Source organism: Apium graveolens, chromosome 6, assembly GCF_009905375.1.
Source record: "Apium graveolens cultivar Ventura chromosome 6, ASM990537v1, whole genome shotgun sequence".
Lineage (NCBI taxonomy): Eukaryota > Viridiplantae > Streptophyta > Magnoliopsida > Apiales > Apiaceae > Apium > Apium graveolens.
Genome location: NC_133652.1, coordinates 37854818 through 37879181, shown reverse-complemented (window position 1 = coordinate 37879181; position 24364 = coordinate 37854818). Strand labels below are relative to the sequence as shown.

Genomic DNA, 24364 nt, shown 5'->3' with positions numbered 1-24364 from the left:
ATTCAAATTTTTAATTTTATTTTAAATGTTCATAAATAAAATCATGATAAATTATAATTCTAAAAATTATAATATTATAAAATTTATAATAATATATCTCGATAAATTAACAAATTATTAATTTATCGATATATTAATATTTTGATTAATTAATAATTTTTTATGGTTCAAAGAATATTAATTTATATCACTTTCTAGGTATTTCAAATAACCATGTAAAAATATGTTTACTAAATAACCTTTAAAACTTTAGGCAGTTGACGTTGTTTCAGTAGTATCCTAGTAGTTTCTTATAACGTCGGATGTCAAAAAAATGGTCAAAATATTATCTGTTATGTCATTTTTATTGGCCACTCATCGTAGACTTATGGGTGCTAAACAAAGTGTCCAATTTTTGACACCCTATTAAAAGATAAATTATCCTAATTTGCTTGTCCTTGCTCGTAATTTAATGTACATATGCATTTACCATATATTTCTGTTAATAATTTTTTTTTAATTTTCTTTCTATAAATTAAAATTTAAGATTAAATTTTTAATCACGAATATTTTTAATAACAAAAATATGCGGGCATAACACTTTAAAATAGTGTAAAAGTTAAAATCACTACAACAAATCTGGCCATTTACGACGGTTTTTTGAACTGAAATCGTCGTAATTCAGTCATTTACGACGGTTTTTTGAACTGAAATCGTCGTAATTGAGCCATTTACGACAGAAAAAAATCGTCATTTTTGGTCGAGTAGTAAGTTCGTTTTTTCGTCACAAGATAAAATTGCGTCGCAAGTTATAAAGTAGGGGCCCACATACTCAATAAAATAATAAATCTACTTACGACGGAATATTTCGTCGTAAGATACCAAAATACGACGAAAAATAACGTCATAAGTTTTGTACTTACGACGGAAAAACGTCGGATATTACTTTACGGGACCCACTTTTAATAAAATAAAACATAAGTTTACGACGAAAAAGTGCGTCGTAACTTAGAAATTTCCGACAGAAAAAACGTCGTATTTTAGAAGGTGGGACCTACAAGCTTGGAAAATGAAAATTCAAAAAAAAAATATGAAAATGGCTAGATTACGACGGAATATACAAAGAACAACCGTCGTAAGTTTGTTTTCCATAATAACCAAATACTGATTTTCCAGTTTTCAGCCATTTCGGATTTCAAATTGGATCCTAAACCTGTACAATCACAAATACCGATCTACATACAATCGTAGCTCAATCCGAAACCAAAATCAAATAACAAGTAATCATCCACGCAATTGACTAAATCTAAATTTAGAAACATCTATGAATTTTCTTCCGTAATCACAAATTAACTGGATTTTTACAAATTTTTTTAGGTAAATGAGGTCTAACCTCGTAAAATATAATAAGAGAAAAAATATACAAAGAGAAATGTTAGAATTCTCATCTCTCAAAACAAGCCTCTAAGAGACAAAAAACTAGCATAAAAAGAAAATAGATATACAACCAATAATAGAACCAAAAGAGAGGCCCCAAAACATAACCAAAACCAACTAAAAAATCAAACCAAAAATGTCTAGAACTCCAAGTGTCAAGCAAAGAATGACCTCGAAATAAATCCAAGGAAATCAGAAAAAGACGGGAGCTCCACCCACAAAATCTGTAGGTCCAGAAATAAAATCCCCAGATTGTGCTTACTGGAAAACCAGTGAAACTCCAGGGCCTCCCAATCTGAAGAACCAGAGCCGCATAAGTCTTCACAAACCCACAGAGATTACAGCACCACACCTTAGACACCAAGCAATCCCATCTCGAAAACTAGCTGCTCGCAAACTCCTGGAAACACAATACACAGAACCCAGTTTGAGAGCTCCAAAAACTGCTACCTCCGACTCCTGCACTCGACCTAAAATTACCCGTAACCCTCAATCTCTTCGAACACTCAAACCAACCCCCCTCCTACGCAAAAAACTACCCAAGTCAATGCTAAAAAAACCCAGCTCCAGAATGCCTAAATCCACTAAAAACATTAAACTAAAACTCCCCCCTCGAAAACCAGAGACATCGCACCCTCCTCTCCTTACACCAACTAAATCAAACCACCACACACCCAACTTCCCAAGCAACAGAGAAGTAAACCCCCCAAAAACCCCCTTGGGAATCCACCAAACCCAATAATCCTACCCAAGAAAAAACGACCCCTCCCAAGAACACACACACACCCACACTAATTGACTCTAACGTAAGCTACCTCACTAATTGACTACAGTTTTGTGATCTACATTTAAGCAAATTACGTAAATTACCTTTGGATCCCCAACTCCTTCAAGGCTAGGATAATAGTTTCATTGTAAGCATTTTTGTGATTGAGCTGAGAGAGTGCATCCTCAATTATTTGCTTCTCTTTGTAAATGTCGAGTCCTCCTTCTCCGTTAAGTGTCTCCCCCATTTTATACGGATCCTCCATGAGTCCACTTTTTTCTCTGCAAACATATGCTGCAACAATCATACGTTACATTTATCTATATAAATCAGTCTCGTAAACTTTTTTCTAATTTAAATCAATAGGAGGACCATTAGTTACAATCTGCAGGCCATCAATACAGGTATTTCAGATGTAACTCATTATAGGAAATTGAAAATTACTCATTAGACAGTTAATTACCAGTGGATACATGTAGAAGCAACTTGATGTTGCTACACTTGAGAGCGAAGTTGTACACATGTTCTGCTCTAAATGTGTTGAGAGCTAGTGAAATGTCATACCTATATCCAACATTTCAACAATCGAGTTAATAGTAATACCTATATACATATAGACTAGTGATTATTCGTGCGTATATATTATGAAATTAAGCATCACATGTACATCGACAAGGAAATTATAAGCTATACAATATTATTCAGAGTAGTATAAATTAGTTTCTGAAATAGAAATGAAACTAATAAGAAATGGAGAGAGTAGCAATAACATATAACATATCTATACATATATTAAAAAGTTGATAACGAAATGAGCAATATAGGTACAAGATAATAGAGACCTTTCGTCGAAGTTAGTTGTAGCAGCTATGTTAACAACAATATCAACGTCTCTCCACATTTCTTCGAGTATCGTCAAGTCTTCAACTTCCATGATCACAAAGATAAAAAGTTAAATTGTACTCATTCTGCTGACAAAAACAGCTATTTATATTCTGGGATAGCAGATTAATGCATCACATTATGATGAGAATCAAAGAAAAAGTTGCTGAAACTTTCCTGAAACAATCTACATTGAATTTACATGCACAAATTTAAGTATGTAATTACCAATTGCCCTGAAATTTCTCTTAAAGCTTCTGCCCATCGGGATGTTGAATTTGCCATCATACGAACATTGTAATCCATATCTCTGAAGTATTCTGCTATAGTGATTCCTGAAACATTTTATTTTCATGATTTAGAATATATTAGAGCTTAATCCAACCACCACAATCACATAGTCAACTGAATATTCAATTCAAATGATTTACTTCATCCAATATATAATTTTTTTAAAGACAATCTCTTCCCAATAATAAAAGTGGGAATGTTGTCACTAGAACAGCAGCAGAAATGCACTTGTTCTGCTTCTTATGATTAGTAATGCTTTTAAACAAATTTTAGCTGCAGGATACTGAAAAAACTTCTAGGCATTATTTTGATAAATTAATACAAAAAATCATTATCGTTTGCTCTGCTTAAGCTTATAGCAGACCTACTTTAAGATAGCCTTACCAAAAACTGACGACATATATCAAGAAAGCAAATCAGTACAGTTTGAGAATGAAGATTCACTACATTTGTTTTGTTTCACGAGAGAGAGAGAGAGAGAGAGAGAGAGAGAGAGAGAGAGAGACTCATTGTTAACAGTCTTAGCAGCGAGCTTGTATTTAGTAACAACTTCAGGAGAGGACAGATCCAACTCCACCTCCTCTCTCTCTTCATCCGACATCTTCTCCAAAACTTATCACACCTACAATTAAACAGACAAACACATCAATTACAATCAGTATCAATCAAATTACAAAAAGTATAAGAAATGAAATTGAGAAAAAACAAACACAGTTTACCTCAAATTCAGGTAGAATAAATCAAAATTAGGGCGTTCGAGAATGAAATAGTGGCTTTATAAAAGTGGAGAGTGTGGCGATAATGCTAGGGTTTGAAGACAGAGGCCAGAATGAGCGTGAGAAGACCTTGAGAAAGATATAAAAATAAATAAAGAAGATAAATAGGGGTTCGGGGGGAAAGAAAAAGAAAATGGTCAAATTACCCGGCACTTAGAAATTTCAGAATATTTACTCCCCGCAATCCCGCCAATGAAAATAAAATTATAGTTGAGTCTATATTTAAAAATACATAATTTTTTTCTTTTCTAAGTAAAAAAAATACTTAATTTAATTAGTTTCAAAATATAATTAATTAATTAGTTTTTCCATTTTTGGATATATTTAAAATTTTAATTAACCAATCTTTCGTATTTAAGGGAGGGCATTTTAAAAATAAATGATTAATAACGCTTTTAAGAGAGTTTTGTTTAAAATTTTAAAAAATATATATTTTAAGAGAGTTCTTAATAGTTCTGCTTAAGAGGGTAGTTTTTATTTATTTTTTAAAAATATTTTACAATGATCCAACTGTTTGGATGTCAATATATATATATATATATATATATTAGTAATATAACCAAATTTTTATATCAGAATAAATTTATTTGGTTTGTCATTTTAACATTGAAGCATGAGTTTGACTTGTATAACTAACTAGTATTTAATCCTCAATTTGTGTTTCGATTATTTTAAAAATATTTTTCAATGATTCACCTGTATGAATGTCAATAGATATATATATATATATATATTAGTGATATAACCAAAAATTCATATCAAAATAATTTTATTTGGTTTGACATTTTAACAGTCAAGCATCAGTTTGACTAATACATGCTAACCAGTGTTGAATCCTGAATTAGTGTTTCGATTATTTCAAAAATATATTTCAACAATCCAACCGTATGGATGTTAATAGATATATATATATATTAGTGATATAATGAAAATTTCATATCAAAATAATTTTATTTGGTTTGACATTTTAATAGTAAAGTATCAGTTTGACTAATACATTATAACTAGTGTTGAATCCTGAATTAGTGTTTCGATTATTTTAAAAATATTTTTCAACGATCCAACCGTATGGATGTCAATAGATATATATATTAGTGATATAACCAAAATTTCATATCAAAATAATTTTATTTGGTTTGACATTTTAACAGTCAAACGTCAGTTTGACTAGTACAGCTAACTAGTGTTGAATGTTGAATTAGTGTTTCGATTATTTTAAAAATATTTTTCAACGATCCAACCGTATGGATGTCAATATATATTAGTGATGTAACCAAAATTTCATATCAAAATAATTTTATTTGGTTTGATATTTTAACAGTTAAGCATCAGTTTGACTAATACATGATAACTAGTGTTGAATCCTGAATTAGTGTTTCGATTATTTTAAAAATATTTTTCAACGATCCAACCGTATGGATGTCAATAGATATATATTAGTGATATAACCAAAATTTCATATCAAAATAATTTTATTTGGTTTGACATTTTAAGAGTCAAGCGTCAGTTTGACTAGTACATCTAACTAGTGTTGAATCTTGAATTAGTGTTTCGATTATTTTAAAAATATTTTTCAACGATTCAACCGTATGGATGTCAATAGATATATATATTAGTGATGTAACCAAAATTTCATATCAAAAAAAAATCATCGATCCAACTGTATGGATGACAATATATATATATATATATATATATATATATATATATATATATTAGTGATAATCAATGTTTCATATTAAATTATTTTATCAAAATATTTAATTTTTTTCTGAAATTCTTGAAATGTCACCGAAACAAATAAATGATGACATTAATATGGTTGGATCATGAAATAATATTTTTTTAAAAATTGAAATTATCAAAAATCATGTGCTAATTTACGCTGGAGTCCGTCAGAAATTATTATCTACAAAAAATTGAGAAAAGTCAAATTTACCGCCAAAATTTTGGGGAAAAAGTTAAATTTCCCTCTTTGATAATTTACGACGAACTTTAATTTCCGTCGTAAATTAGATGTTCAAATATTTTCTGTCACAAATATTTCATCGTAAATTTAGATGAAATGTATTTTCTGTTTAATTTCAAATTAAAATTTTAATAAAAATATTTAATTTACGACGAAATGTTCAAATCGTCGCAATTTCAAATGATTTTTAATTTCCTGCCAAAAATTTGGGGAAAAAGTTAAATTTCCCTCTTTGATAACTTACGACGAATTTTAATTTCCGTCGTAAATTTTAATAAAAATAATTAACTTACGACGAAATGTTTAAATCGTCGCAATTTCAAATAATTTTCATATCTAATTATAACTATAATGTATTAATATTTTGACAACTTTGATCGCCAACCATCGTAAAAAATGTTAGAGAATAAGGGTGTCAGATTTATAAGAGAAGGAAGATAAAATTAAATATTGGGCTTTTTACATATATTTCTCATTTTAAAAGTTGGTTTGTAAATCTAGCCCATTTATAATTGTATTTATAAACATGTCCTATATTCAAAAAAATTGCCAATTTCAAAGTAATTATGATTAATTTAACTATTTCAAATATCTAAATTACATATATAACCTTATACCCTCTTTGAAATTGTAAGTGAATCTGAACGCTTAATTTTTCCACATCAAACAGCTTTTTGCTCTATGTTTCTTAATACTGAGAATGTGTAAACTTTTTTAAAGAAAGTTTAATTAAGAAAGAAAAAAATATTTATTTTTAAGAGTAAAATAATATAAATTCTAAAATATCTATTGATTTTTTAATAGAAATAAAATACATTTTAATTTTTGATACTAACATGGCATTAATACTAAAATATGTAATGATTTTTAATAGAAATAAAGTATATATTAATTTAATTGAGAAACTGAATTTTATACATATAATTAAATGGTAAATACTGTACTACAATTCAACTTAAGTGCTTGTGTAGTTTAAAAAAAAATTCACTACTTCTATTAAAAGAAGAGACGCATATAAAGAATATAGATATTAGATTTATCATAAAAATATGAGATATGATATTAGGTTATCTCCTTCGTGGTTAAATTGTTATCTACTTCAACTCATAATGAACGTAATAATTATTTTCTAATTAGGTGTGAATAGGTGTTTATTTCAAACAGAGTATTAAAACCTTTTATGTTAATGACATCTTCTAAATTAGTTTTGATAGATAAGTTAATAGATATAAAAAAACTCACATAACAAGAATCATTTAAAACCTATTATTAATGTCTCAAGGTTATTTTTGTAATATTTGATAAATATATATTATTCTTATAATTAAAATACATATATGATGGTTATATAGGAGTTGGACTTTAATCGTGATAAATTTTAATTAAAATGGGATATAATTATAAAGTGACCCATTAATGTGGGAAATATTATACAAATTACCTTAAATATTATTAGTTACAATGATTTGACATGCTACTTTAATTGTCAACCCCATTCAAAATATTCTTATATCACTAACACAATTTTTTCAAACCCTATATTTAAGTCACCATTATACATGTCTTATGTCATTACTCTCAATAAAAAATCAATTTTTATCTTCTTTTACATATAACTCTATCATTTTTTCACTTTCCTCAATTGTAATACAAATATATTATTATTTAAATAATAAGGCACAATTATAGAATAGATTGCTGAGTTAATATATCAAAATAATGTTTAAAATCCCAATAACATTGTAATTTAATAGCCATTTACGAGAATATTGTTGAACTTGTTCTAAATGTCAACAATATCTACTTGTAATCGTTGCACGAAAACAAAATTCAATTTATTTTTATATTCTATAATAAATATTTTCGCAATTTCTTTTTAAAATAAATAGTTATAAAAAAATGGTCCCTCCCACGTAGAACATAGCCTCTTGTCTTTCCGTATCTCACATTTTTGGGGAAACTTAGAACCATTGACATCAACAATTGAGATTGAAAAAAGCAGAAAACATCAACTCAAACTTTACAAACGTTGATTTAGTAAAAATTCAACTAACTAGCAACCCCCAAGTTGATAGTTTTGGTAAACAAAATATGTTTGTGAAGGGGCAGTTGAAAACATAAACTACAGGTTACTTTGTCAAAGTCAAATGTGCACCACAAAAAATAATTGCCAGTTAATTGTGAAGTACTGATAACGCTTTTACATTTCAATGAAACTTCTTCTTTAATAGTAGCTCAGTAGATAAATAAACTCGCAACCAATGCCTCACAAATTTCCAACTCCCACAAAACCATAACCCCCCACCTCTCCCCCTCACCCCACCATGAGACCCCTCTACATGCCTTTATCTAACACAACATAGCCTATAATATATTCACTTCTCCCATCCATTCAGAAACTCATACATCCAACTTTTTCAGATTTCGATTATTTGCTCTACCAACCGAGCTACTTCCCCTCGTATACATATACTAATTCCCCTCGTATACATATACATACTTAATTATATATTTTCTTCGGCAAAAAAAGGTTATATAGGATAGAATTTAGTTGTAACTGAAGTGTATCTGCAGCCATTGTAGCAGTGGAAGAAAAAAGAAGCCCAGCTGAGTTTCTTGCCATACACGACTCTCCGAGATTTGGTATATATGGTACATGCATTTGTTTTCTCTTAATTGACTCTACAAATGGAGCTGCGTGTGCACTCAACTTTATCTTTATCTTCTTATGTCAAATTAAAACATTACCTCTACGCAACTCTTCTCATACATTTCTTATCAACTTTTTCAGTTCTTTCTCTCTAGTGTCAAGCAAATAGAATATTCACAACTGGTTAGAATTCTTTTCTCCTTTCATTTTTAGTTCCTTTTCGACGAATTATCTCATCACCCTTGAACTGTTTCATTGAATTTCTCGGGTTATTTTCAACAGGGAGATATGAAATCGTTTTCTGGACTCCTTAAAGCCGATGAAACCAGTAGTTTACAGTCTGCAAACACCAAATCCGATAGCTTCACCGTCGAAATGGAAAGACTTTCCGATTTATCGTCGAAAAATGTCTCCCCGAATTCAAGAATCACGGTAAGTCCAATTTGCTCTGATCTAAATTCTCATCACTTCTTTTCCGTCTATTTTACGAGGATTAGTTTTGTAATCTGCCGCTGGCTCAGTTGCCTAATCATCTTTTGTTGATCAAATTGATAATTAGATTTTACTCCGGCAAAACAATTCTGATAATAAAACAAGGTTGTGTATTTTAACATAGTTTCTTGAACTTTACGGCCTTTACAATCAAAGTATTTTGTCAAAAGCATATAATCAATTCGGCACTTGTGCTTATCCAATTCTTGCCTTTATAAAAGTAACACTAATAATTAACAAGTTAAGTATTATATCATAATCATAATCTAATGTCCACTTAATTGCTTTCCGTAACTTTATAAAGTTTGCTTACATTATCAACTTTGTTTATGGCATAATAGTTATATTAGTGTTGTTTTATATGAAATGTGAAGTTGCAGAGGAACCTTTCAAGAAAAGGGTCATATAGAGGTGAGAAGAAGATGAACTCGAGTGGTGACAACGACAAAGATGCTAGCAATTTTGTCCCTATTTCATCGTCACCAAAAGGTGCGTGCCCTATTTTGCTATTGAACTACTCATCTTAACGAACAAATGTCCAGGCCTTGGTATAACATGGGCCATATCCGGGTATTGGTTTCAATTCTAATGAACTATTAGAGAATACTTTTATAAGATTTGTGTCAAAAAAAATAATACTTTTGTAAGATAAAATATGTGAAACTATATGCGCATTAGTATTATCCTTTTCTTTAATTCAACATTTCATAAAAATTAGATCACTCCTTTTCTTGATTATCCTTGACATCATTTCGTTTGAAAAAGGAAAGTAGCGTCTTATTAGCGCAAAGACTTGCCAATTTTTTTGAAACGTTTACTTTCAAACCACTTGATAATCATTTTAGTTTATGAATTCACAAGTTGCTTTTCTTTTTTATAGTTATTCGTCAGCTCATTTTCTATGGGCTGAAAATCAATATCAGTAATTCGGTTAAGAGTATGTTCAATAATCTATTAATCTGCATATGTAACTGACATAAAAATGGCCCTAAGAGCATCTCTAAGAGCATCTCGAATAGAGGTTATTAATAAAGTTGTCAAATTATGATAAATCATTAAATATATTATTTTTTAATTTTTCTCACATCCATGTCACTCTTGACAACATTTATTAAAATTTTGCTCCAATAGTTAAACAACTTTAAAGGTTGTCCATGTGGTCCCTCTATATTAATTTTATATTTATTTCAATATAAAAGTGGGTTTAGTAATATATATTTTAGATATTTTTTATGACTTTTTGTTAATTTAGCAAGTTGCCAAGGGGTTGACAAATTTTGGCAACCTCAACCTTTTGACAACCTCCCAACTCAAATAGGTAAACTCCTTGACAACCACCGTTGATGCTCTAATAGAACCACAAATTTTCTCCAATATTAAACTATTAGGATAACATCATTTCCGGCCATTTTATATGATTTCTTAAATTTTTAGAGTAACTATTTCATCAGAGTTTCGACTTACGAATAGATTAATGAGCTTTTGAGCGAGGAGAAGTGTTAAAATATATTTAATATAAAATTCGAGAAAAAATCATGCGCTTTAATATTTTGAGATTTTAAAGCCACCAATTAAAAACAATTTAAACCCCTGATTCATAAAACAGGGTATTCAGTGCTCTTTATGTTGCCGTCGACTGCCACCACTGCTTTTAAAATATAATTACAAAATCATAAAATATTTTACATGCATCAGTATGCCATGATATTGCGCCACGTATATAGTATTAAATATGCATTGTTTATTTCATTACCAACCTGTACCATAACAACTCTGGGAATGGTTGGTGGACAGTAGGTTTGTCATCTCATTTTGGCTGTTCTTCCAATTTGGGAATATTGTGTATTATAATGGGGTAGCTACATTTCCCACTTGATTCGTAATAATTTAATAGTTAGTTGATCACAATAATATATTTCTGATTAGTGAAAACGAATTAAACGAAAAAAAAACTTGATTAAATTAGATTGGCATGATTTTTTTGTACAAGCGACAAGTATTTACGAAAATATATTTGGATCATGAAATTCTTACCTAGACAGAAATGGGATGAACTAAGAACATCTTCAACCCATTACACTATTTTTGTGTAATTTTTACACCAAAATAGTATAAAAATAACACTATTTTCAAAATTATTCCAACTCACCAATACTAAATTTTATATCATTCACGTATTATATAAATTATTTTATCACTAAAGTATAAAAATATAGTTAAAAATAATAAAATAGTGAGATACAAATAAAACAAATTTATTTTATTAAAAGGATAAAGGGCATGGGAATATACAAAAATTCTAAAAATTTAGTATGAAACTAAATTTGGTGGAAATTTTGGTGCGATAACAAAATGGTCTAAATTTTAGAGTTAAGTTGAATTTAACACCAAAATGGTATAAGAGTTAATATTTAGAGTTGGGTAGAAGATAATCTAAGTACGAGACTTCACCTGCTACTGTTTTCATTTTGAAATAATAGTTCTATACAGATCTATCAGAAATGGTGCTCTCTTTTCTGGACAGGAAGAATAATAATACAGTGCCGCTACTAAAGAATATTTACCCGCATCATATATCCAAATATATTCATACATGATAGTATGCACATGCAACACTAATGATGGTTGCCAAGTATGGTCATTTTGTATATTCTGAATTGATTGTTAAAAATGCAGCTGCTCAACTAATAGATTCAAGCACGCCTGAAAAGCCAATATTAGTGACAGTTGGGGCCACCAACCACCCATTCAACCAGCAAATGCATCACCAGATCACTATCACGACTCCGGCCACCACCACGGAAAGCAAACTTGGTTCCAGAAGAAACAGTTTCAAGCGCTCTTCCTGGACAATTGATCCCAGGAGAATGCTTTTATTCTTTGCCACCATGTAAGTTACGCTTGTTACTGTATAATCATCTATCAAACTGCTATCAAAGTTTTTTAAAAGGTAACGTAACTAACAAAGATAATCCGTTAAAAGGACTCAAGTATGTCCTAGTGTCAAAGGTTATACATCCCCATTACAAGGTCATGGGTCCGAATACTCATTCCCCGGTGCTTAAAAATCTAACAGTATGTGGAAAAACATACAGTGTACCCAAAGAACAGTCAAAAAGCAGTTGACCGGAGTTGCTAAAATTGTCTACATTCATGTGACAGGTCAAGCATAGGTACAATATTACTGATTTACCTCACACTATCAATGAAGAATGTTGGCGGGGATGCCAGCACCATGGGTCAGTAGACCTGACCAAAACCAGACAATAACTACAGTTACAATGCAATATACAAACTACATACACCTTGAAGCTGAGGGTTTGAAAAACACATAACACTTACATAAGTGGCTGCTGCGGCTTCTCTGAGTAACAGTTGTGTACAAATATATCGAGGAAGAAAATCAGGTAACAGATACATAGAAGGAAGCAAAACGTATAGGATGTTACCATTACATATAGTTTATGGGATGTAAACAGGACAATGGCACAGAGGCGGGAATCTACATTGGCGATTTTTGGAAGAGATCAAAACACGTGTGATGAGCTTACTTTCTGTAATTCTGTACACATACAAGAAAGACTAGAAACAACTTCTGTTTAAAGTCTACTCTTCTTATTTGCTTTTTCTTTTTCCTCTTCATTTTGCCAAGTAGTCTTCTCCTTTCAAAGTGCTCCATACCTTGGATTTCTTTCTTCCACTGCTCCAGTCAACTCTAATCAGCTCTTCATTGTATGTGGTTTCCATCAAACCATGTGAAGCCTGACATGTAAAAGTGAAGAAACATCGAAGACCTAGACATACAAGAAATGATAGAACATGCATGCTTCCTTGCAAAAGCTCCTTCAGTCTCTGGATATAATTTTTTTTTATCTTTTTAGTCATTCAGCAAATAATATTATGATCATTAAAACATTATCATCTCATGTGATTAGTCCACTCATATGAAACATATAAACTAGCATCTTGAGCTTGCATCATGCCAACAAGGTCACTCCATCATACAGTTCGCTTCACCAAAATCTATCTCGAGTATCAAATAAAAAATCAACTGGATAGCCTTCTTTAAAGTAAGAGTCAATTTATTTCCAAAATAAAGTGAGAATCAATCAAGAAGATCAATTACATATTCAGATCTTATCATTAGGATGTTCTGTTATTTTGATTCTTCTGGTAGGCAAGAAATCTCCAATAATTACAGATATTGTTCTGATTTTGGTCTTTTACATATACGAAATTTTTTAGTTGAAAGTACGCTGACTCAATATGAAGACAGAAAATCACCAAAAAAATCACATATATGATAATGCCAGTAGCCTGCTAATACAAAATATACATAAATTAATCAAGGGTCGTCAACCTAGCTTTATGTAAGGTTTGTAATACCTTTAGTTCTCAAGTTTTCTCAAGTCTCACATCTGAATCTTTACATTTGATTGTATTCTTATGAATGACAATATATTTGCTGTCAGTAGAACTAAACTTAACCTCAACTTATTCAGAAATCTACATTTATTTGGATGGTACCAATATAAGTATTAGGCAGGTAAAGTGAATAAATATATTGGGTAATTACCCCCCCCCAACCCCCAAAAAAAAAAAAACTAAATTCCCAACATATTTGTTGTGTCCGAAGAAGATCCTTGTAACTTAATTAGGAAAGAAAAAAAATCCATTGTAACTTTATCTTTCATTTAGTGGAATAGTGGATCTCTCTAGTGTTCGAACCCATGAGCTATCTTTGGATCCGTGACATTCAAAAATCTTTCATGTACAATTCTACAACAATGAGAAACCCATTTACAATTCAAATGAGAGGACTGAGTTAATAGATTACTCTCCTGTGAAAGCAAAGGATGAAAATCTTGTAGCTGGACCTTGAAGACTTTTTTTGTTGACATCCGATATTCAAGTGCTAAAAAATATAATTATAATTTAAGATAATAATATGATTGCCGATGATGCAGATAATCACAGGGTTTTTGAAGTAAGACTATGACTTTGAGAGAATCTGGACGTGTAACAAACATGATGCTTTTATATTTACATTATAACACAGAGCAAACCATTAATATAACATGGAATGTACATACGCATTATACATGCATAGTAAAACTACAATGGAACATGCAGCTTATATAACTACACACTTTATTGATATATCCATATTCACCTGAGGTCTCTGTACTAACCACAAAACATCAACCTTGTACAAAATTAGGAAATATATACTTACTACTACTCCAGTACGCATGCAGCGTGATGTTTAAGGCCTATGGGGAGTTGGAATCTCTAGTAGCGTTTTGAGATTCTTGGCATCGAGCACCTATTCTTCCGGTCTTGGTAAAGTCTCAATATAACTGCTGCGGTTTCTTCAATAGCTTTTCCAGTCACTTCTGCAAGCACAACTGAAATTTTATTAAGAAACAACAATGTCCCAACATATAAACTAAAATCCAGGGACTTCAGAGCTCTAGCTGAGAAACAGATATGAGAAGTTAAGAACATAATAAAACCAAATACAACGATTTAAACTGATACAACACTCACCAATAACAGGCCACACCGGATTTTGCGCAAATAGCGTGCCAGCATATTCCAGCTCCTTCCTGATATGATCCATCTCTGAATAGTTACTCTTTGCTTCTCCGTGGAAGCCCAAAGTTTTTGCTCTTGCCCATCTTATTGTTTGAAGTACAACAGGATTTATTGTCAACCCAAAAACCTTCTCTGGATCAATCTCGAAGAGAGCCTTTGGAGCCTTTATACCCATTACAAGAGGCACATTCGCTACTTTAAATCCTTTTTGTGCTAGATAAATTGATAGGGGTGTTTTTCCAGTGCGAGAAACACCAGTAAGAACAATGTCGGCCTTGTGCAAGTTTTGGGGTAAGGCTCCATCATCTTGCTTTATGGTAAATTCAATAGCTTCAATCCTTTTGAAGTAATCTTCACTCAAGGCAGAATTCCTACCTGGAGCTCCGCGAGGAAGACCAGATGGTGAGACACCAAGATGAGTCGCAACTGCCTCTGTGATTGGGCTCAGAATATCAGTGCATGGTACTTCCCATAGCTTGCAGGCTTGTCTGGCAGATTCAGCCATTGAACTGTCAGCTAGAGTGTAGACAACCATTGCACCTTCTTTAGCTGCTTGCTTTATGATCTCCATCAACCGCTCTACATCATCAATCTGACAAAGAGGGGATTCAAGATATGAGTCTCTTAAAGAAGTGATGAAATAAGTTACGGTGTAATTCATCACGTGAATTAGTCAGATATAACATATAAAAGCAGATAATTTAAGAACGACGCTGAATCACAGTCTAAGTTCTCATGTCAGTCTTTACGTCAAGACCTTGTTATGCTAAAAATGCTGGATATAGTTTTAAAAAAAAAAAAAAAAATCAAACCATTTTCAACATTTTGAAGGATCTAGTCCAAAGACTTTAAGGGGGTGTTTGGTTGATGGTTAATGTGCCCGGTTAACGGGAACCGGAACCTTAAACCCAAGCGATAGTGTTTGGATTAGCAATTTAGTGATTGAGAATAGAAATCACATTCCCTCTTGGTGGGAAAATCAAACCCGTAATACACCTTGGGTTTCCATTTCATTCTCATTCCCATTCTCATTAACCCCAATTCCCATACTCTCCATTCCCATTCCTGATTCTCATTCCCGCAGTGCATCCAAACTCCCCTTAAATCTGCACTTGTCTGCAATGACTGATGCAAAATCAAATTGTACATTTATACATCAATTTTAATGAAAAAATTGTCTAACCGCAAGGCATATTTGGGAAAGTACTTTATCCACTTATTCTTGATCCTTCCAAGTTCCAACCAAACACAAGATTTTAAAAAACAATACAAGTATTATTAAAATTGAGAATATGCAAACAAATTTGTGATTCCACTGATTCCACATTTCTGTTTTTGTAGCTAGCCTTGTGCACTACTACAAAGAAATAAATCCATCTTTTCCGACAAAAGAAAATGTAATTTGTGATGCTCAAAAGACAATGTTCACTGTTACAGCGCACGGAACCAGATAATTAGTAGTCTAAATACTTTAACACTATGCATGGTCTGGTTCAGATAAAAACCAAAGTTAACCTAAAAACAGAACACCAAAGCATATCTAAATGTAGATATTCACTATATTGTTAGGGGGAACACACACAAGTATAGAACCAAACAAACAATGCAAAACACACACTCAATATATGACGCGGAAAAACCCACGTCCCAACTTGTATTATTAATCAAAACAATTATCAATAATACAATCAATCTCACCAAACGGTATTCACTCAAGCGATATTTAAGTCAAACAATACTCAAGCATACATCAAAACAATAACATGACTATGTATATATAGCCATCACAAACTTAGCCAACAAGACATACCTAATCTGATTACAATAATAATTGTCTACCCATACAATAAACTTTTTAACCCAATAGAATTTGTACTATTACACTAGATTAAGTTGGTTCTTGTAAGCAAGAACTTTAACATATCGGATATGCACTCATAGAAACTACACACTATCGACAACTAATATTCTTCAAATAGGATAAGTTTATTTGTTATTAGTTTTACAGGACTCTGTGTTTTGACAAAAATTAACCAGTATATTGTTTTGAAGGTCTGATAAAGATTTTGATATCGAATCTCAAAGAGTGGTGGCTGTAAATCCTGTGAAGGATGTATGTATCAAGGCAATGCCGGAACAAGGATAGAGCATCTCTAGAGCACGCAAGAGCTCCTATCAATTAATTTCTCTATCATTTCCGGCATATAGTCCTCATAGTTATCAAGTGAATGTACTTCGAACTTTTTATTCATTTGTTTGAGTGTAATTTATATACAACTTAACATTTAACAAAAATATATCTGCGCTTGGGGCGGATGGATGGTTAGAGAAAAGTCAATGGTGTGCTAAATATAAGTGTAGCTATTGCTATAATTTTGCACCAAAAAATACATATTGGTGCTAAAATAGCACCATGTCTCCAATGGTTTGTTTTAAATCTTGTTTCAAATTTAAATAATTTCAAAAATATATTACACTTTTGACTACAAATTTAACTACCTTCCAGTTACCCCCACATTTTTAATTTCCTACTTTATTCATTTCTCCTCTCTTTTCTCTTTTCGCTGAGTTAGCAATTATAGCAAAATATTACATTTTGTGCTACTCGGAATGTAGTTAAATTTATAATTAAAAGTGTAGTATAATTTTGGAAGTTATTTAAATTTGAAACAAGATTTAGAACAAATTATTAGAGACATGGTGCTATTTTAGCACCATATACTTTTAGTGTTAAATTATAGTAATGGCTGCACTTATATTTATCACATCATTGGCTTTGCTCTAACAATCGATCAATGTGGGACCACTTCGTGGTAAAACCGGCGAGTTGGTGTAAAACATGTTGTATTTTATTGATACAAACACACATAAAAACACGCATGTTAAAGAGAAGAAACATACCCCAGAAAACAAATGAGTACTAACAGGACAGCCACGGTCAGCTAAACAATAGTCAAACTGACCCAAAGCGGCCGTAACTGTATGTTCAGCTGTCCATCCGGTTCCATCAGACACCATGTATATAGACTTGGCACCCTCGTACGTCACATCACAGCCGTCCATCTCTTCATCAATTACTTCTCTCTCTAATGTTTGTTTTTCTAGAGTCACTACTCGCTGTACTGGGCGGTCTAGTTTTCGACCGGACCGTATAGAGCGTGCTCTTGACCACCGGTTTAGTTGAGGGCTGGGCTTTAGCTTCAGAGACTTCGGGTTGGGTTTCGGGTTTTGAGTTTTTGGGGTGGGTGGGGAATTGGGTTGGGTTATTGTGCCGGAAATTGTGACGCGGCTTGAGATTATCATCATCTGCTTCTTTCTCTCCTTTTTTTAGCTAAAAGTTTAGACTAGGTATTTTGTTATTATTAGCATGGGTTTCTGATTTTTTCTAAATGAAATTGATAAGAATAAATATGTCCATACATTTAAAAAAACAAGAAAAGTAGAGCAAATACATGTCATTCCCTAGTCGTTTGGTTCAGAAATCGGTATGAGTTTGAAATCAGAAATCGGGTTAGACTGGTATGAGGATGGGAAACGATTCCTGATATTATGTGTTTGGTTCATTGCTGAAATAAATTTGTTTTATTTTAAATATAATCGATATTTCAATTTTGTTTTCAATATTATGTGCAAGTATACATTATATATTTAAATTAAATTTACACAATTTACAAATAAAAATTTACTAAAAAAGTATATGATTAGTAAAATATAATTTAACTAATTAAATAATAATTTAATATTTTTTAATAAATTAAATTTTACAAATTGGCATTAGATAAATATTATTATAATTTTATTTAAAATTAAATAATATATCAAATTTAAAATATGTGTACATAAATTATATTTAATCGTAGAAATAAACATGAATAATAAAAATAAATCTTATACCTCGTACCACTTTTCTATGCCCATCTCTCCCCCAAGGTATCAAATCTGATTCCAAGTGAATTTCAGGTATGTGTTTCACCGAATACAAATCATGAACCAAACATCAGGTATGAGTTTGGAATTAACAAAACCAATATTTGATACCCAAATTTTCTGAACCAAACGACCCCTTAGTGGTATAATAAATTGATAAAAACATCGATTTAAGCAACTAAAATTAAAAGTTTGTACCAATAATTCACGAGAATGCATGGATATTTGTATTTATATATACATTATCTCACAAAATATTATTAACTATTTGTTCACGAGTATAATCGATTAGTATAATTTATTGTTCGTTCAATTCAATTACTTGTGTAGATGTTGTATAACTTTTAATTATTAAATTAACACTTTTGTTTTTCAAAAAAAAAACTATTTAGCAAAAAAAACCTAAAAGCTAAAAACTGTTTGATACATTGTTAAATTAGTGTTGGGCTTAAATTTGGAAAAGAAAAGAAACTAGTCTTGGGCCTCGGTTAAGGAACCCTGTAACCGGACATCATTTGAATTTTCATCTTTTGTACTGAAGTAGTCCACAGAGTACTGTTCTAGCCCAATGTCTTCAAAAAAAACTCCGCACCGCCATTCTTCTTTTTACCAATTTTTTGATAATTATATAATGAATAATTTATTTTAGAAAGTTCTATTGTTAAATGTTTTTATATGCCCACATATATATATATATTTTCCAAAAACTCGACTGTTATTAAATAATAATTTGACATTTTAAAATTTTATAGCCTATTTGAACAAAAATCGCAACATATTAGAGGAGCAGAAAGCTGTTTTTTAAGCCAAACAGAAAGCTATATGTTTTTAAGCAGAAAGCTGTATGTTGCCGAAAGCTTAACCATAAAGAAAATTGTTCACCATATCCATTCACGCCGATGAAGAAGTATTATTTTGATAGTTTCATGCTATGTTTAGTTAAATAAATAGATAAAACCAATTTAGATCAGCACTTAGATTCTACAACTTTCATAGTATTTGATGATGATTGGATCTCTTGATGTTGCTTCATATATCATATGATGAACCTTGGAAGTCCTATCTTATAACCCAATTTCTTAACATCATGTTGAACTTGTTGCCTGAATTCCCAGAAGCTGAACTGTTTGTACACTGAAGGCTCCATGCAACTCTGTATCTTGGTTTCATAAGATGGACATAGAAAATATGCTGTTGAAAACCTTTCCACTTGCTTATTTGTAACAACTCTATGTTCAACACTCTTATAAACATTATTGCTCCAGGCCTGCATTATAAAATATCAATACCATTAGACCAATTAAGTATCAACATTCTATTATGTTTTGGGTAATTCTTAACCATCTAAACTACCATGCGAAACTAGTTGAGAGTAATATATGATTCGGTTAAGGAACAACGAGAATTACTTTACCTGAAAGAGATCTCCGATATTGATAATCAGAGCTTCTGGATTAGGCTTCACAGCAAACCATTTTCCATCTTTTACTAGTTGTAGTCCTCCAACTTGATCCTGGTGCAATATGGTGAGAAAATCACTGTCTGTGTGCGGCATCAATCCTGAAATCTCGGATATTGGACATGGTGGATAGCGGTTCAATCGAAGATAGCAACTACTAGGAACACAGTTTTCCTTAAAGTAAGTTGATTCTTGTCCCATCTCCTCAGCTAAGATTTCTGCTAGCTTTTGTGCTAAACCTGAAACTGTTGCGGCGAAGTGTTCCATTGTTGAGCTGAAAATGAAAAAATTATGGATATTAACGCTCATGTAGTTTAAGCACACTGCACATTATAGTGCCTAACCATGGACTAATCAAACACAAGTCATTATGGTCCGGTTCCTGATAGAGTTGGCCTTCAACCCCACTTAGCTTAACTAACCAGACCCCGATTTTAGTACTATGAGAATATAAGTAATCAATATTTTGTCATTGCATGTGCATGTTAAATTAACTTTTTCTTGATAGTTGATATTCTAAATTATTAGAAGAATTATTTAATGGTTGATAATAAAAATCGAGAACAGTTTAATTACCTGAGACTAGTGATACCATTCCTGCTTGCAATATTAATCATTGGTACATGAAAAGCTTCTGACCATGACAACTGCTTGAGGCAAGTAGCAGAAGGAGTTCCCCACCGGTAAGCTCCGGGAGGAAAACACATGTCTTTCTCATGAAATGGTTTTCTGAAGACCTCGCCTTGCTCACGCCTCATGTTCTGGAAGATTTCCTGTGAAATTCCATGATTAACTACTTGAAAGAAACCCCATTCTTGTGAAGCCTTAGCTATTTGTGCCTTGCATTTTTCACTGTCGGATTCTCCATGCTTTAACATGCCAAGATCAATCAAGGGAAGCTCACACTCTTCCGCAATCGCTTTCACCTCCATGTCCTCTACATTGATAGATTTGGAATTTATAAGAGCTTTGTATGTTTCTTCGAATGGTGGTTCGGCTGATATCTTCGTGTCCATGTTCTGCCAAAATAACAGTAATTAAGAAGATATTACAATGCCCGATAGCAATATTATGTACCAAATATAATATTAATTTAGATTAGTGGTCTTTGTAGCTAGCTAGCCATGCAAAACTTTTCTTAGCACGTTATATCGTGTTATATTGTTGGCAGACTTTGTTTTGTGCAGACTTTTTTGGCCAAACAGAAAATATGAGTAATGCTGATATCCATTCTCAATATTTGTCTCAAATAATATGACCCGATATCTGAAGTTGTTATTATGTGCACATATTTAAACACGCACATATTAAGAAAACTTACCAATTATAATTATACATGTGACAGCATCAATATTTGAAGAAAATTATGAAAAAAAATACAATTTTTTGGGTATATAGTATTTTTCAAGGAATATATATATACATAATGTGAATTTTAAGATAACAAACATATTACAAGCGGGAAGAGACCTGATTACATTCAGGCCTAGCTAATAATCTCCATTCTCCTTTCCAAATTAAACTTCCGAGTAAAAATATTAGAATAACAAAATATATAATTTGCTTTGTATAATGCAAGCATGAAATCGGTTGTATATGTGGATATGAAAGTTCCATTAGATGGACCATCTGAAGAAAGCAACTGTACATGATCCAAGATTATATAGGATTACCTGGTGAGGAAAAACCAGAAAGTTTGTTGAGTGATCCGCCATTAACACTTTCTTCTTTTTGTATGGAAAAGAACTTATGAATACGCCTCTAAGAATGTTTGATGACCCTGCATTACAATAATAATTCAAGCAATCGAATGTAGAGAAGTGTTGCGACGAATTAGGAAAACAAACTTTATATTGAATCACATACACAAATACTTAGAAAAAGTATCTAACTGGACTTTGAAGAATGAAAGAAAGTACCTGACGTTAATAGTAATAGAGAGATGGGAGGGTCTAAAATTGTACACCATGTATTGATATGTCCAAGACTTTTTATAGGGAACGAAAAGGTTCCATGGTGGGGCCGTATTTGCTAAATATTGGATTCAGATTTTATAAAAAAATAAAATTTGGATATTATCTAAAGGCATTTAATTTATTTTTTTACGAAAATTTATTTAAAATCTAGTTGTAATCGAGAAAGAATCTTAATAATCATTTATATACTATAAATATGATGAATATTGGGTAGTGCTGTATACCGAATTTGTTCATAATTTTTTTCAAATGACTTAATATGACATCTATAACCCATTTTAACTTGCAGGTTTATTGTGTTATGTTAGCATACGAATTTTTTTTCATTATCAGAAATTTACTAAATATATATTTTACATATTATTATTTGGAAACAATTTTAAGAATTGTAGCAATTCTCTAATATAATTTTAAAAATCGAAGGTATTCAATTCAATTTCACATAATTTTAAAATATTGAGGTATTTAATGTGCATTATAATAATTTATTAAAATATAGTGATATTAGCCGCCTCCCTCATCTCCTCTCATAGGTTTTGTCCATTTTCAAGTAAATTGAGGGATTTACATTTTTTCGGTGGAAAGCTCCAACCCGCTTATTCTCTTTTATTCTCGTTAATTTCCTTTCAATAAAACTCTATTTTTTGATACATGTGTGTCTCTCCTCTTGGAGTATGTATTTTGTCTCTACTTTTAGAGTATTTTGTATATTTTTGTATAATCATGGTTGGATTTATTTGGTGTTGGATCTGTTGAAAACGAGTTTATTGATATTTTTGGAGATCTGTAAAGTCTGCATCAAATCTGTGCAGTGATAATTATTGCAAGAGCTCATCTTTCACAACCAAAGATTGTTCATCATTCACGGATTTACACTTTCGGCATGTCTATAGTTGGTATTCAGCATTTAGATAGCTAGGATGCCTTCGGCATAACGGTATCCGGCATGTAGATAGTTGTGGTGTCGCTTTTCCGATCTCAGTTTATGCGATTGATGTTTCTGAATATTGGGTTAACAATGGTTTTTATGTGATATGATCAACTGCGATGTTACTACTTTCTGGGATGTTGGTGCACTTTGGATCGCTTAGGATGTTTTTGATTTTGTTTTTAGTTTCAAAATTTTTTAAATTTTATGTGTTAAACGATCAGAAAACAAATCATCTAATTATTTTTAGTATGTTATTTGTTTTATTATCTGGTTGCGGGAGATTTGTTCCGGCTGTAATATATTCATATAAATGAAAGTTTTTTGCATTTGTAAAAAAAAAAAAACTTAACAACTTTGAAAGATCTAAAAAAATTGTTGAAATTGGATTTCACAATATATTTTAAAATATTAAAATCTCAACTAAACCCAATAAATTTGAGGCGAGGAGAGAGGAACCTCCACTCTACTAAGAATATACGACCTCTTCACGAATTTTACCAATTCTGTACGAGAAATGAGATAAATTTCTATGTATAAATTGTTTTGGGTTTTTCGGGCTTTTTCAATTATAAATTTAATTTTTATATATGCGACTTAAAATTATATAATAATTTTAAAGTATTAACTTAGGTGCGCTTTGAGTAAATTTTAAAAAACACCTCCTTATATTTTTTTAATTTTTAGCGGAGCACATCTATAGATTTCAAAAAAAATAATGATTAAAAAATATAAAAATATATTTACAGGACACGTATCTCCCATGCTTTTTATGAGATTCTCCTATGCTTGTAAGTTGTAACCAACCTCGAAGAATATGCATATATACTTGTACATAAAATCAAAGAAATGATGACTAATCTTGATCTATATTGAGGGAAAATATTTAAACACATAACACATTTGTGTATGCTCGCTTGCGTTACTACATCTACATGTGATCTCTAGGAACTCCTGAGACACATCACACATGTATAGATATAGGTAAAAAAGAAAAAAAAATGATTGTGGTTGAATATACGATGTAGAATCCAACATTCTCTGAGATAATGAGAAAAAGTGTTCTTTTGGAAAGTGAACAGTTAATACAGATATTATAGCAAACAGAAAATATACAAAATAAAGGACAGGCCATTAATTTCACCTGGTTATCATTCATCCAAGTTTCGTTGTTCTCAACCTCCATCCTTCTATCCCATGTCTGTCTGATTAATAATCTCATCGCAAAAACAAG

General features: G+C 31.4%; 4 protein-coding genes across 9 annotated transcripts; 1 reads left to right on the top strand and 3 right to left on the bottom strand.

The window, feature by feature from the left end:
- Positions 1-1668: 1668 nt before the first annotated feature.
- LOC141664150 (fatty acyl-CoA reductase 3-like) lies at positions 1669-3935 on the bottom strand. The gene is made up of 5 exons (XM_074470044.1): positions 3862-3935; positions 3025-3399; positions 2646-2746; positions 2287-2476; positions 1669-1816 (listed from the first exon to the last, which is right to left on the bottom strand). Exons 2-5 carry the CDS (start codon positions 3114-3116, stop codon positions 1738-1740), a joined length of 462 nt encoding a protein of 153 aa, XP_074326145.1. The 5' UTR covers positions 3117-3399; positions 3862-3935; the 3' UTR covers positions 1669-1737.
- A 4439-nt stretch (positions 3936-8374) lies between these two features.
- Positions 8375-12878, top strand: LOC141664084 (uncharacterized). 3 transcript variants are annotated; one of them, XM_074469960.1, is made up of 6 exons: positions 8375-8752; positions 8892-8933; positions 9033-9182; positions 9623-9731; positions 11919-12132; positions 12405-12878. In XM_074469960.1, exons 1-6 carry the CDS (start codon positions 8750-8752, stop codon positions 12487-12489), a joined length of 603 nt encoding a protein of 200 aa, XP_074326061.1. In that variant the 5' UTR covers positions 8375-8749; the 3' UTR covers positions 12490-12878. The 3 variants fall into 3 exon arrangements, with proteins under 3 accessions (XP_074326061.1, XP_074326060.1, XP_074326062.1); XM_074469959.1 differs by having other exon boundaries at positions 8377-8752; positions 9617-9731; XM_074469961.1 differs by having other exon boundaries at positions 8378-8743; positions 9617-9731.
- On the bottom strand, positions 12562-18222 carry LOC141664083 (putative pyruvate, phosphate dikinase regulatory protein, chloroplastic). 4 transcript variants are annotated; one of them, XR_012551821.1, is made up of 4 exons: positions 17742-18222; positions 14793-15432; positions 14479-14650; positions 12562-13094 (listed from the first exon to the last, which is right to left on the bottom strand). XR_012551821.1 is itself a non-coding variant. In XM_074469957.1 (3 exons), the coding sequence occupies exons 1-3, from the start codon at positions 18144-18146 to the stop codon at positions 14535-14537; spliced, it is 1161 nt and encodes a 386-aa protein (XP_074326058.1). In that variant the 5' UTR covers positions 18147-18222; the 3' UTR covers positions 14377-14534. The 4 variants fall into 4 exon arrangements, 2 of the variants coding, with proteins under 2 accessions (XP_074326058.1, XP_074326059.1); XR_012551822.1 differs by having other exon boundaries at positions 12562-13004; XM_074469957.1 differs by lacking the exon at positions 12562-13094 and having other exon boundaries at positions 14377-14650.
- Positions 18223-19614: 1392 nt separating this feature from the next.
- On the bottom strand, positions 19615-22169 carry LOC141667576 (gibberellin 2-beta-dioxygenase 8-like). Its single transcript, XM_074474123.1, has 5 exons — positions 22146-22169; positions 21900-22006; positions 20803-21245; positions 20182-20500; positions 19615-20034 (listed from the first exon to the last, which is right to left on the bottom strand). Exons 2-5 carry the CDS (start codon positions 21939-21941, stop codon positions 19804-19806), a joined length of 1035 nt encoding a protein of 344 aa, XP_074330224.1. The 5' UTR covers positions 21942-22006; positions 22146-22169; the 3' UTR covers positions 19615-19803.
- Between the last annotated feature and the right edge of the window lie 2195 nt (positions 22170-24364).